This window comes from Octopus bimaculoides, chromosome 7, assembly GCF_046866305.1.
Source record: "Octopus bimaculoides isolate indiv1 chromosome 7, ASM4686630v1, whole genome shotgun sequence".
Lineage (NCBI taxonomy): Eukaryota > Metazoa > Mollusca > Cephalopoda > Octopoda > Octopodidae > Octopus > Octopus bimaculoides.
Window position 1 is genome coordinate 38,953,674 of NC_142934.1, and position 14,366 is coordinate 38,968,039.

Genomic DNA, 14,366 nt, shown 5'->3' on the forward strand with positions numbered 1-14,366 from the left:
AGTTTGTAATGTATTTACAGAAACTAATAAGAAGTTTAAAATTAACAAGCATCACTCACAGAATGCTTCATATTTTGTTTGGTTTATGGTGGCTTGACAATGATGACACTCACATACTAGTTGTAGATATGCAGAAGTACCATCATAGTATAATACCATCTGTTAGTTGTCAGTTTAGTTATTCATCTGACAATATACCCCTATGGCACCACAGTGACAACTAAGTAGCGAAGACTTAAACACACAATTAGACATAAATACAGGTTGTTGATACATGCCACAAAATAATCTTATAAAAAATAAAAATATTAGCAAATAGTAAGTACAACAGGGACCTGCTACAATAAGGAAAATGGCTATGCACAATATGCTATACTATTTCAGCATTTTTTTCCTTGCCATTTTTAGATTTTTGTGGGAGTCAATGAAATGCTAAGTGCTTTTGTGAATTTGCCCATTCATGATGTGGTCTAAGTGCAAAATGTTGAAGATTTTATGGCAGCATCTCATTTCCAATGGCTGTATTTTCTGCTGTACCTTGCTAATGAGCTTCAAAATGTCATAACAATATCATCAAAAATAGGCATAAGAAAGTGCCATGTACATACAAACCTTTAATGTTTACATACCAGTTCCAGGAATGCATCTAATATGTAAATTGGTATATCCAATAACTTTGTGGTGGCTATATAAGCAATGTGCTTGAAGACAGAAGTGGGTTAGATGGGTGCTGATGAAGGGGCAACAAATCCTGAAATATGGCATGTACACTCATTACCCACTTTGTGCCCAATCTCATTGCTTGTTTACATTTGACATCTCGATACAAAATGTTGTAGCAAAAATCAGTGCTGGCTATAGTTTCTATAGAATATCTCTAGAAACAACCTTAAAAATAAAGACATGCTTATTATACAGAGTAACTGAAACGTCAAGACAGAAAGGAAGGACAAGGTAACCAAGGGGGAATTTATCAGTCTTTCATATAATGACACAAATAAGAGGAGATTGTGCTTTTGTAACAGTTGTAACAACACAGTCTATCAAACATCCTTGGTAAGCACAAAGGATCCTGTATATAGACCTAGCATGCTCCCATCAGATCATACTATCGGACCAACTTTATCTTAGAACAAGGGTGGTACAAAATTCAAGTAAACAAACAAAAGTCAAAAACATTTTCAATAGCAGATATAGGTGATGATCATGATGTTGTGCGGATGAATAAGGTGCACTGAAGTGAAACAACAAGCCAAAAAACAGCTGACTGGGATTCAACCTCACAAATCTTAAAGACCTTATCTCTAAAGGAATTCAGGCAACACTTGATGGAAAATTTGCAGCACTACTCCCCCTTGAAGAAGACCTGAAGACTACAGCCCACATGCTCAATGCTGTGATGATAGAGACAGCATGATGTTTGAGGGAAAGCCACATGAATTAAAACAGGGAATTACAAACAAAATATTGGACATGAGTGACAAAAGGAAATATGGGAAATAAAACAATGATGGACAACTGAACAACATGAAGATATTGAAGACAGCCTTTCTAGCAACAACACAAAAATGGCTTTGCAATTGGTAAAAGAGCTCACCAAAGTAAGACACCAAGAAGTGTACACCAACAAACATGAAAAAAAAACATAATAAAAAAATAATGAAAAGGTGGGCAGAGTATTGCTTGGAACTGTACAACTTCCAGAGTAGTGAAGATCTGAGTGTGCTGAATGTACAAGAATCATCACAATAGGTGGAGAAATGAAAGAAGATAAAACTGTGATAGGAGAAAGTATGGTTACAGCATCCAGGTGGTTCATTGACGAAATTATCATTACTAGTGTGAGATCAATACCAAACTCACAAAGGAAAACTTAAGCCATTAAAGATTAATCAGGTATTTATCATTACTGGTTTAACTTTGCAACTACAATGACAGGATGTTTCAATCAACAAGCATTCATATGTTTTATGTGAGAAGATTGGAACAGGTAGTTGACTACTAGCAATTTAGTGACAGGACAACTGAAGCGACCTTCTATATCAGTGTAGGCAGCTGTAAAGGTAAAAATAATAATAGTCAAGATATTAATAAAAGAAATGTGGAATCAGTACTGCAATGGATGAGACCAAAGATGAAATGTATGGAGACAACAAAGATCAATAACAGCAGTGATGGTGATGTAGATAATAACAGTGATTGATGTGTTAATAAACATTATATTTAATAGTTACTAAGCTGGACATGGTGTCTTCATCTGTATGTGATAGTCTTCAGAAATATAATTTTGCATGAAAGATTAGACTTAGAGTAGAGAGAAGAGGGGAAAATATTGTAAATCATTATCTATATATATAAAAATGAGAATGTGTGTCTGTCTGTCTGTCTGTCTGTGTGAATCCCTAAAACTCGAGAACTACGCAACCAATTTCATTCAAATTTTACAGATGCCTTACTTAGGGTTCCAGTTATGTTTTAGTCAAAAAAAATTTTAACTTCTTGCAGAGTTCGAGCCCACGGCAACATAATATCTCCTCCACTATTTAAGTATTACGTGTCAAGAGTGAAACAAAAACACTCATGTCAAATACTTTCACTTTAAAAATTAAACTATTCTACTAACTGAAACAATCACATTTCGATACTGTAATGACAGATACTTTCAGAGAGAGAGAGAAAGAGAGAAAGAGAGAGAGAGAGATGTATATGTATACATATACGTTATTCTACTAACTGAAACAATCACATTTCGATACTGTAATGACAGATACTTTGAAAGAGAGAGAAAGAGAGAGAGAGAGAAAGAGATGTATATGTATACATGTACACGTATATGCATAGATATATACAGATATAGATCTATATGCATACATGTATATGTATACATATGTGCAGATGTATATATATATATATAGATGTACATGTAATATGTACACATATATACATATATACACATGCATACAGATATCTATACATATATACACCCATCACACACAAACACATGCACACAAACATTAGTCATTTGTTTTCTTATCCAAAACTACGTCAAAAGTACTGAACGGATCTTTATGAAATTTGGAAATTATATTCTATGTATAACGGCCATAACTCCCATGAAAATTCATATATTTTTGATGTTGATGAAATTTTAACCCGAACATAACAGATGAGCATTATTTGTAATTCAACGGTACAACAGTGTAAGACTACCCTTTCAGATATACTTACATTGTGATTTCTGCAATGTGGTGCATAAATTGTCAAGTAAATGAGACGCATCTTTGCCTCCACTGATTCACTTGTAAAGTGTTGAGTAAAATTATTTCGTTGCAGACCTCCTTTGAGTCTTTTTATTATCACTGCGACACACATAGTCCCCAGTTGGTAACATTGATTTCAAGGCCCTCCTAGATGAGAGACTGGCATTCCATTTAATGTCTATGTTCCATACTGGCATGGATTGGAGAGTTATTAATGTAGAATTATGGTATCGTAGCTACTAACAGTTGAGGGTTGCGTAGTCTAGACGGCGTTTTTAGATTTCATTATTCTCTTTAACCCAGGCAAAGCCGGGTATTTCTGCTAGTTATTAATAAAAGAAATCATTATTGACTCTTTCTTTCACACATATAGTCTCCCTCTGAACGTTATGGGGTTGTAGGTGCATCATTAATTTTCACTGCATATAGTAAGAATCAGTGAGCTATAGAGGTAGTTAGAACTTGGTAATACCTTAGAAATATCTGCATGGGTAGTGAAATGTAAACTATCTCTAAATTAGGTATTCTTACAAAATAAATTATAGGTAAGTTCATAAATCGTCAAAACAATTTTTTCAAAATATACCTTGCTAATTATAGTGTACACCTTATCACTTGTAGTACCTTATGAACCGGAAAATAACGGTATGTCTAACTGTATGACTAAGATACAAATTTACTTTTCAAATTTGTTCCATTTTAACTGTTTCAATACTAGCCTAGTTGAGGTTACCTCCTGATTAAATGTTGTAACACTGTTCATATTAAAATATTAATATCTTCTTTAAAACTTTCAAGTTCTTTTTTTTTTCATGGTTGTTAATATGAAATTAAAGGAGATAACAGCTCTATTACTGTCTCACATAAGAAACTATTCTAAATATTAGCTTAATACAAAGATATAGAAATATTAAAAAAACACAGCTTCTTGTATAGTAGGCATGTAACATGATAGTAACAGCAGACTAATCTCCCTCAGATCCTCTCCTGCTGTCTTAAAAAAGGATGAAAACATTGGACAAGGCCATCTTAAAAAAGATAGGATGGTCATATTTGGAACGTTTTTGCTTATGAGTTGACTCAGAGATGACCTGCAGCTAAACAGCACAACAAACAGGAAATATAAACAATTACAGATACTTAATGACATTCTATTGTAAATTCTTGATTATTTTGAAAGTTAATTGTAGCCTAAACAGTGAATCAGTGTATTCTGGTATCAGTATGACCATGAAAGGGTTACACTATTTAAAAAATAAATTCCATGGAATTGCTAAAGCAGTAAAGATACCTGGATTATACAAAAATAATTCCTCATAATATTTCTAATTCTCTGAATCCATTTACTTTAATTTCTCTCTCCCACTCCCTTCCCAGTTTGCTCTAACATCCTCAGTTGGTGACTTCTATCATTGAACCAAGTTAACCTAAGCCTTATGAGAGAAACTGGATAAATAGAAATAGTGTGCAAACTTGTCAGAGGGTCTGCACTTGTTTTTGGATGACAGACTACCATAAAAACCCATGTAATTTACACACTTCTTTGTGTAAAAGTAAAAATAAACATTAGTGGGTGTGTAAATTACATGAGTAAATTGTTTCCAGAATCTTTTTTGAAATTTCTTTGTTTAAAAAAGAGGTACAAAACATAAACATTTGTACTGGAAGTTGACTCATTTAATGTAAGAATAGGTTGTTACAGAAAAAATAATGGCTTAAATATAATGAAGTTGACTTTTATTTATTTTCATTTTTGTCTATTTATTACTAGGCACAGTTTTAAGTTTGTCATACTGCTTATGCCAATTTCGAACATTTGCTTCATTAACATTAAAATACCTTCTGGCAGCTCTATTGTCATGTTCAAAAGCATGTTCAACATATTTAATTTCTCCTTCGCAGTAAACAATTCACAAGTTCTGCCCATACTGACAATAATGGTAATAACAAATTTTAAAGTTTGCTTAAAATTTTGTAAGTGTGAACGGGATCAAAATTTCAATACTCCATATCAAAGGTTCTGATAAGAATAGGCTGAAAAAAATTCTGTTTACATAATCAGTTTGATCGGTTACCTTCCTCTGTCGGTTAGTAAAGAGTCATCCAAACTGATGTTTATTGGTAATTAAACTTAATTTGCAACACCTGTGCATATTTATCAGCTTTGTATTTGTTAGTAATTCTTCACAACTTTTCCTGTAATCGTGATTTGAGAAGACATATAGCAGCATGCTAAAATTCGGACATAATCTCTTGTGGACAAGAAATGTAAAATAAAGATTATTATAAACAACACAAACATTTTGTAATTTAATAGCTTTCAATGTGATACCTGTTAAACAGAAATTATTTTTATTTCATGAAAATTTAATAAGATTTAATCATAAGTAAGTGAAATTATGCTAAATACAACTAAATTGAAAACCGTTTTCCCCTGGCCATATCAGCAATTCTGAAAACTTTTGGGTGCAAGTTTTACATGAGTAGAAGCATTTTTAACAAATTTTATCCTGAAAATCATCTGCGTTAATTACACAGGTGTGCAAATTACATGGGTTTGTACGGTAATTTGTTGCCTAGTTTGACACTATCTTTCTTTTAAGGGAAAGCAGGTAGGGGTACTATAAAATTGAGTCTCTCACCCAAGCATTCGGGTTAGATACATACATATATATAGCTATACATATACATATATACATATATATATATATATATATATATATATATATATATATATTTATACATACATATATATATGTATGTATAGCTATATATGTATAGTTATGAAGTCTATTTTCAATCATATGGTTTTGAGTTATTCTTGGCAATGTACAATAATAATTTTACTTTATTTCTAAGTATTTAAAAGTTAAAATCTTTATATCTCAGTAACTGTATGATTGCAGCCAAACATTTAGCAATTCTCAAGACTATGATACTGACTGGTCTTAAAATGAGAGAATATTGAAATGAATGACTGAATCTGATAATCTTCACAGAAAGGTTTGGGTGGTGGTGGTGGTGGTGGTGGTGGTGGTGGTTGTCATCATCTTGTCATCATTGTTGTTATTTAACATTTATCTTCCATGTTAGCATGGGTTGGATAGTTCAATAAAATCTCAAGTCAAGAGGTTGCATTATGCTTCACTGTCTACTTTGGCATGGTTTCTATGATCAAATGCCCTTCCTAATACCAACCATTTTACAGTGTAGTGGGTGCATTTTTACATGCTACTACCACTACCTCTGCTGAGTATGAAGCCAAACTGCATCTCATGTAGGTTGATTCTGCTCAGATTAATTATCTTGTATAGTATGGTTCAAATGTCCCTATACTTTCCTTCTCTCTAAGGCATCACCTTTGTCCTTGTACTTTATCAGGTTAAACTTCTTTATAGGTCTCTTCATATATAAATACTTTGTTTCATACAAACTGGTATACATAGCAGACTATAAACATTATAAAAAAAAGTGTACAGCATCTAACAAAGGAGAAATAAACATTCTAGGTTTCCCAATTTGCAGAAGGACTTTTGCCAGATGTCACATTCTGTAGTTTAAAAGTCAATGAAGAAACAAAGAACAGTTTAAACTACATATAAATAGGTACTGCATGAGAATTACAAAGATATGGCAGTGAATAAAGTATGGAATTTAGTCAATAAGTAGTCATTCTTCAGATATATCAGGCCTTTCTTCAACCAATCACACAAGATAACTTGAAAACATTTATCATGGAAGAATATCACAAAAACTACTTTTTTAAGTAGTTTTGAAACTTGAACTTAGAACCAAAAGATATAAAGTTCAATATGACATAAACTAAAGTATTTAATCAGACAGGAAACAAGGGGCCCAGTGACTCCTAGTTCATGGCCCTTTTTATGAAATAAGAGCAGTGACCATGACACCATTTTAAAGGGGCTCCAAGACTGGTGGAGGAAATAGAGGAAGATTTTGCTATCTTCAGACTGGAGACCTGGTCCTAATACTGACGACAGAATGGACTCCAATAAAAACACTCTAATATGTAAAAATAAAAATATATAGGAGGGATGTTCTGTGTGATTAGTGTAAAATAATGTTTAATTGGATCACTGTTAAGGAGCAGAACTTTAGATGCACCAACTAACAGCTCCAGCTGTATTGTTGTTTGCAATAAGTGCAGCTGTGATAGAAAAACCATTATTTTAAATTTCTAACTAAAATATAATTTCATTTAATTAGTTGATTACTTTAGTCAGGTCAATATAAATGTGCTGTAAAACCATCCAGCTGAGACACTTAGATTGTATGTTTGGTATCTGAAGATAACAATTAGCAGAGTTAACAGGAAAATACAATTCCCTTCAGAGATAGAATTCATTTTAAAATTCTCTATTTACTATTTATTGTCACAAAATAATCTGCTGCTTACTGATTTCTAGCTTTTACCATATATTTATGAGCTGAGAAATTTTTTTCAAAGATCTCTACCTTCTGTAGAATTTCATTTTTTAAATTAATGGTTATTGCAAAGAAACATTCAAAGAGCAGAAACTAAGTACGGTAAACAACAGTTACATATTCTAGTTCACTGAACAGAACACATTATTGTCATTAATGCCAATTTAAATATTCAAGACGTTGGCAATGATCATGGGCAATAAATGGCTTAAATGTGAGTTTAAGAATAAAGTCTGAATAAAAAAATTTGAAAGTCAACCAAAACCAAAAGTGGCTGTTTTTTTATCTTGCAAAAACACTATTTCCATTTCATTATGCCAAATATACAGAAAGTATTAAAATTCTGGCACCATTTCAGATATTGTATTCTACCTTGGTTTTCTTATATAAAAATAAATAATCATGAATTCCTTAAGAAATATTCATGATGAAATAGAGTGAATTAATCATAAGACAATTCACATATTTATTGATTCCATACACTGGGATAACAGAGTTTTCTATTTCATGATCAGCCCTAGTAAATCATTTCTCAGAATCTGGAATCAAAAACAGTTCAAGAAGAACTTAAACATTTTTATGCTCAGTCTACTATAATAGATAGAAGGACTTTGTACTTAGTTTGTCAGTACAGCTATTATTATTATTATTTTTATTATTATTATTATTATTATTATGGTGAGCTGGCAAAATCACGAGCATGCTGGATGAAATGCTTAGCAGTATTTTGCCCATCGTCCTGAGTTCAAATTCTGCCGAGGTTGACTTTGTCTTTCATCCTTTCAGGGTTGATAAATTAAGTACCAGTGAAACACTGGGGTCAATGTAATCAACTAGTTTCCTCCCACAAAATTTCAGGCCTTGAGCCTATAGTATAAAAGATCATTATTATTATTATTATTTTACTACTACTACTATTCCCACCACTACCACTACAACATTGAGCCCTATGCTCAACTGGTATTTATTTTATTGATCCCCAAAAAATGAAAGACAAAGATGACCTTGTTCAAATTCCATCAAGGTTTACTGCCTTTCACCCCTTTGGGTTTGATAAAATAGAACCAGTCCAGCACTGGGTTCAAAGTAATTGCTTAGCTCATCCCCATTAAAATATCCAGGCCTTATCATTATCATCATTATTATTGCAAAGAAATAACCTACATGGCACAAAAGTACTAAAAATTATAAACAAATTATGAGTATAAAATGAGAAAATAATAATATATATCTAATAAATATAATGAAGTTGAAGTGATTAAGACTATAATTACATTCTGCTCATATCTCAACATAGGTAAGCCTACTTAATAGCTAGAATAGTTCAACAATTGTATTTGTAACATTTCATGCAGTTATGGTATAGTTTATAGGGTAACTTGCAAAGATTAGAATCACAGAGCAAAAATTTTTTTTCACAGCTGAAACAATACAGTCAAGAATGACAGGACATGCATATAATGAAAATGAAAAATCTTGTAACAATGGAGAAAAATTTAATTGAAGTGAAGAAATCACTGTATTGATGAAAAAAAAAAAAAACCCTGTGATAAGAAGCAGGTCTTTTACTAATAAAATTCCCAGTGTAGCTGATCTAGAACCTACTGTAGACAGTTATTAAACTGATGTACTGTAGAATACAGTGATCTCTGGAAATACAGTTATTTGTGGATTTGAACTAACAACTTGTAAGCAGGTAAATCAATTTTTTATCTACTCAGCCAAATCATCACTACATTATTATTGTGACTATTTAAAAATTTGTCATATAAATATTGTTTTTTGAACAATATTTATAAATAACAAATTAATTTTTGTATTAACTGCTAAAATTTAAAATTATATTGGACATTATAATTACAATCATTTAAGACAAGAACAAAACCACAGTGATAATAAGATTCAAAAGGAATAACCATTTCATGATGGATTACCATGTTACTGGTTACACTAAAAATGCCTGTCATTCTCTGCCAGTAAGTACTATAAACAATTTTAGTGGTTTTAACTGTATTACTCTATTCTTTTATTCTTTTACTTGTTTCAGTCATTTGACTGTGGCCATACTGGAGTACTGCCTCAATAATTCATCAATTTCTTAGTACAAGCAGGATAGATACATAGGTAAGACTTATTTCAGTGTACCTGTTGCTATTTTCTACCATCTCTCTTGAGATTTGGATACAGTTTTTAAACAGAATTTAAAGAAAATATCTTTATTGATCCTTCGATGTAAAAGTATCAGTAAACTTTGTGCCCTAAGGGTTAAGTATTAGAAAAATTAAGGGAGTATAAGGTTATGTGCATTTTCGAAACTATAGATTTAAGATGTGTAAATAATTACTTTCTTTTTTTGTTGTTGTTTTATAAGTTTTTAAATATTTATTTGTATGGTTTCATTATTCATCCTCATTGTTTTATAACATTATATGTTAGCAAAGATAAATGCAGACATTAACTATAGTAATCATTCATTTTGTAAATGGTTAATCATTTTTTTTATTTTTCAGTATTCAAAGCCATTCATTACACTCTTGTAATGTATTCATCAATTTCTGGGTACTAGTATCTTTTGGGTTGCTTATCTAATGTTTGGCTGTTAGAATCTTTTGCCACACTGCTGCAACTAATTCACTGATCTCTACTTTGTGAATAAATCACAGGAATATGGGCAAGGATGTTGGTACAAACAAACTGATAATGAAATAACAGAGAAGTTAATAATAATCTGAATGAGAAAATATTTTTATCATTGTTAAAAATGACTCTCCTAAAATACATCTATTTTCACAAACAATTTCAGTCAAATGCAAACAAAAAAGAAATGCTTCATAAAGATTCTCAGATAAAATTGTCGGTTAAATATAGTGCAGTAGTTGGATAGAATATTTTTTTCATTAAAATACAAATAATTAATGTAGGTATAGATCTATTTAAACTATATTCGTTTTAACCCTTTAACATTCAAATTACTCTGTTAAAATAATGCTTATTTATTCACACTGTTTTGAATTAATCATGCATTATCTCATAGCTTTGAAATTTGGTGATGTGATTGTTTGGTTTTAGAATGACATTGTAGGGGAGATGTGAGAAATCAGATCTAGCCAGTTTGAACACAAAACAGGTAGAATATTTGAGTCAGATATGGCTGTTTTAAATGCCAAAGGGCTAAAGATTATATACTTACTCTTAGCTAATTCTTTTTTCAAACTATAATGATTTGGAAGCTTGGAGCATATTTTGTATAACATTAACCTAAAGAGAGATTGAATCTTTATGTACAGGAGGGAAGAAACTCAGCATTGCATAACAAATGATTTGTTAACTCTAAAATAGAGTTATTGTATACAATGGTGAGTTATACCAAACTACACCAAAGTACCCACTTTGTCAAGTTTAAAGTGTCATTGCATACAATAGTGAGTTTTACCACACTACACAAAATCATAAGTAGCACTATCTAATGCAGTATTTGCTGTTGTATACAATGGAGAGTTACACTACACCACACCACAGAATCCACTTTAAAGTAGTGTTGTTGCATACAGGTTTGAGTCATACCACACCACATTACAGTACTCACTTTGTTAAGTCTAAAGTAGCAGAAGTAGTAGTATCTGTTATATACAACAGTGAGTTACACAACAGTACCCAATTTTGTTAAGTTGAGAGAATTGTATATGTAACAGTAAATTATATGACACCCCAGGACCTACTTTGTTAAATACAGTGTTGTTGTATACAATAGTGAGATATATCACTCACCATATTACTCATTTTCACTGTTAAACTGATAGGGCTTTCCTCTTGGATACATATTGCTGGTGATAGAATATGAACAGTATCACTTTTAGCTATCTTAAAAATCTCAGCCATCTGAACAATTGCAAGCTACTTATTAAAGCACTAGATAATTATACAGAACTCCACTGACAACAGAAATAATTGAAGCTGAAGAAAAAACAAATCTAACATTAGCATATTCATCTATTATAAGACAATGGTAAGGGCAAAGGAATAGCAAATGTCATGCCCAGATAGAGTTTATCTTGGCCACATCTGATATGGCCAACACTAGAATCTATAGGTGTCTGGATGAGAAATTGTAGCCAACTCTCAGTAAAATTACATGCCACTGCCTTAAAAAATAAAAATCACATTGGACAATGTAATTCAAGAAGCTTAAAAAAAAAAAGAATGGTTATGAGTGGAATGCATTTCATAACAAGCTTCCTCAATCAGAGCTGTAAACATACAGGAATGGACTAGCTAGCAGAAATTGTCACACTAAACCTACTTAACATATTTAACCACATTATAACAGATTAAGTAGTATGGTTGTCAGCTAGGAGGTAACATGGTATAACTGAACGACAGAGATCTGTGGGACACAAGTTATTTTATCAGCTGATAGTCATACATACAATCAATAATAGCTGAACTAGCACTATGACAACTACAAGACATGATTAACTGACACCAGACTAATGTGAATTTCTTTACTAGTTACTATCCTTGTCCTATCTGATGAAGTTGTAAATACATTATAGACGTCTGCCTAGATTTTTGCAACAAGATTTGGTAAATATTTGGAAATGAAAAGATGAAAAGAAAGCAAAATACAAAACTGCTAATAAGATACTAATAGGAAGGAAAACTGATCCAAAATTAAAAAACAAACATTTTTTTATATGAAGAAACAAGTTTTAAATATAACATCTTGTGTATGTATGTGTGTGTGTGTGTGTGTGTGTGTGTGTGTGTGTGTGTGTGTGTGTGTGTGTGTGTGTGTGTGTGTGTGTGTGTGTGTGTGTGTATGTGTGTGTGCGTGTGTGCATGTGTGTATGTGTGTATGTGTGTAACTAACCTTTCACAGGAGCTATTACTTGGAGAATCATCAGTCTGGTAGCCTAGAAATGATAAATAAATAAATAAATATATAAATTTAGTTTTTGACAGATACAATAAAAAAATTAAAGAGCACAATCTGTAAGATGTAAAAGTCTGTATTTGGAGAATGTGTTAGTGTTGGTAGGTATGGGGGCTATGATTGTAGTAAACAAATGTTTAACTCATTGCTGGAAATCTAATGGCCTTACAAAAAAAAAAGAAAAAGAGAATGAGAAAAGTGATGGAATAATAGATAAAATAGAAGTAAATGAAAATTTAAAAAATGTTTATATATGTGCACATATATATACACACACATATACACATAAAAATACACACACACACACACATTTATACCCACATATGTATGTAGATACATATGAACAAATCTGCAATGACACATACATATATACACATATATGTATAAGCACATGTATAAATATATGCACATAGCTGCACATATACACACAAGTACATATCCATGTTTGTGCATCTATATGAGTGCATGTATACTTATGTACAAGTATATGTGCATATGTACCTTTGGAATGTCATCCTCACTGTATGTGGCTGAGCATTATTCTGATGGAGAACATTTTTCACCTTGAAACCAAAAATGGTCATTTTTCTTTTAGTGCTGACCAAAGCCACTCAAGCTGCTCACAGTAGATCTCCTTTGTTATCGTTTGGTTTGGGTTTAAAAGTTCAAAGTGGATTAAACCTTTTATAATCCATCAAACAGATAACATCTTCTTTAGCCTACTAGTGTCTTTGGCACTTGACACTCTTATAGAGAACCCATTTCTCGTCACCAAAAAAGGTTCATTTGTGAGATGTGACAGCAAAGAAGAGTACACACTCACTCACTGTGCCTGATTAGACTTGGAGAGTTTGTGAAACCCAAATTGCTGACTCTTCCGATGGATGCAGGTGTCAATGAATGGTTGAATGACCAAATCCAAGCTTCTCTGCTGGTTCCTCAATACTTGGGATTTTGTTCCATCAGGGTTTGCAGGAAGTCCTCATCGAGCTCTACAGATCTTCCAAGATGTGGCTTGTCTTCTAGGCTGTAGCTTCTGGTTCGGAATTTCTGGAACCACCGTTAACACTAGCTTACACTTATTGTCCAATCCCCATATACTGTATTAATATTCCTTGCACTTTCCGTTGTGTTGTTGCCTTTATTAAACTTGTAATGCAAAATATGCTGAATATACTTCTTTGTCACTTCCATTATAGCTTTGAAAAAATAACTGTTAAAATTGAACTGCACTTTTCAAAACCTGCACCAAGAATAAGTACAAGGTAAAATTACTACCTGCTTGTATACCAAGTTGATGCAGGTAGTTTATCCCATCCCCCTCCGACTTTTAGTTCATGCAATTGAAAAAACCAGATTATTTATAAGATGACCCTATAGAAAAGGAAGTTCAGAGAACTATTACTTCTGTTTTTAATAAAAGGCCTTTTTCTTCAGAGTGAAAGGCAGACTGCATGATGTGAGTTTCTGAAAACTAGAAAGAAATGAAGCTAGCATGATATGCTGGATGTGTAACATCAGTGTGCATGTACAACAAAGTACAAATATATTATAAGCAGGGCTGTCGCTAAGCCCCTGCAACCCCTGTGGCTACAGGGGCCTCCGCAGTTCAGGGGCCCCATGTTAAGATCAAACTACATATATGAGCCTTCTATCTACTTTGGTTAAGATGTTAACTGAAAATTTCAAGTCAGACGAAAAAATACGAGGGTGTACCATAAAGAACT

At 32.3% G+C, this 14,366-nt stretch overlaps 1 protein-coding gene across 2 annotated transcripts in view; it reads right to left on the reverse strand.

Moving 5' to 3' along the window:
• The window catches only part of LOC106876459 (caspase-7), a 360,978-nt gene that overhangs the window by 310,410 nt on the left and 36,202 nt on the right, over positions 1 to 14,366 (reverse strand). For both annotated transcript variants that reach the window (XM_089355229.1, XM_089355227.1), the window contains exon 2: positions 12,577 to 12,619. In XM_089355229.1, coding sequence (XP_089211355.1) covers positions 12,577 to 12,607 — 31 coding nt within the window. In that variant the 5' untranslated portion in view covers positions 12,608 to 12,619. The remainder of the gene's footprint in view (positions 1 to 12,576; positions 12,620 to 14,366) is intronic.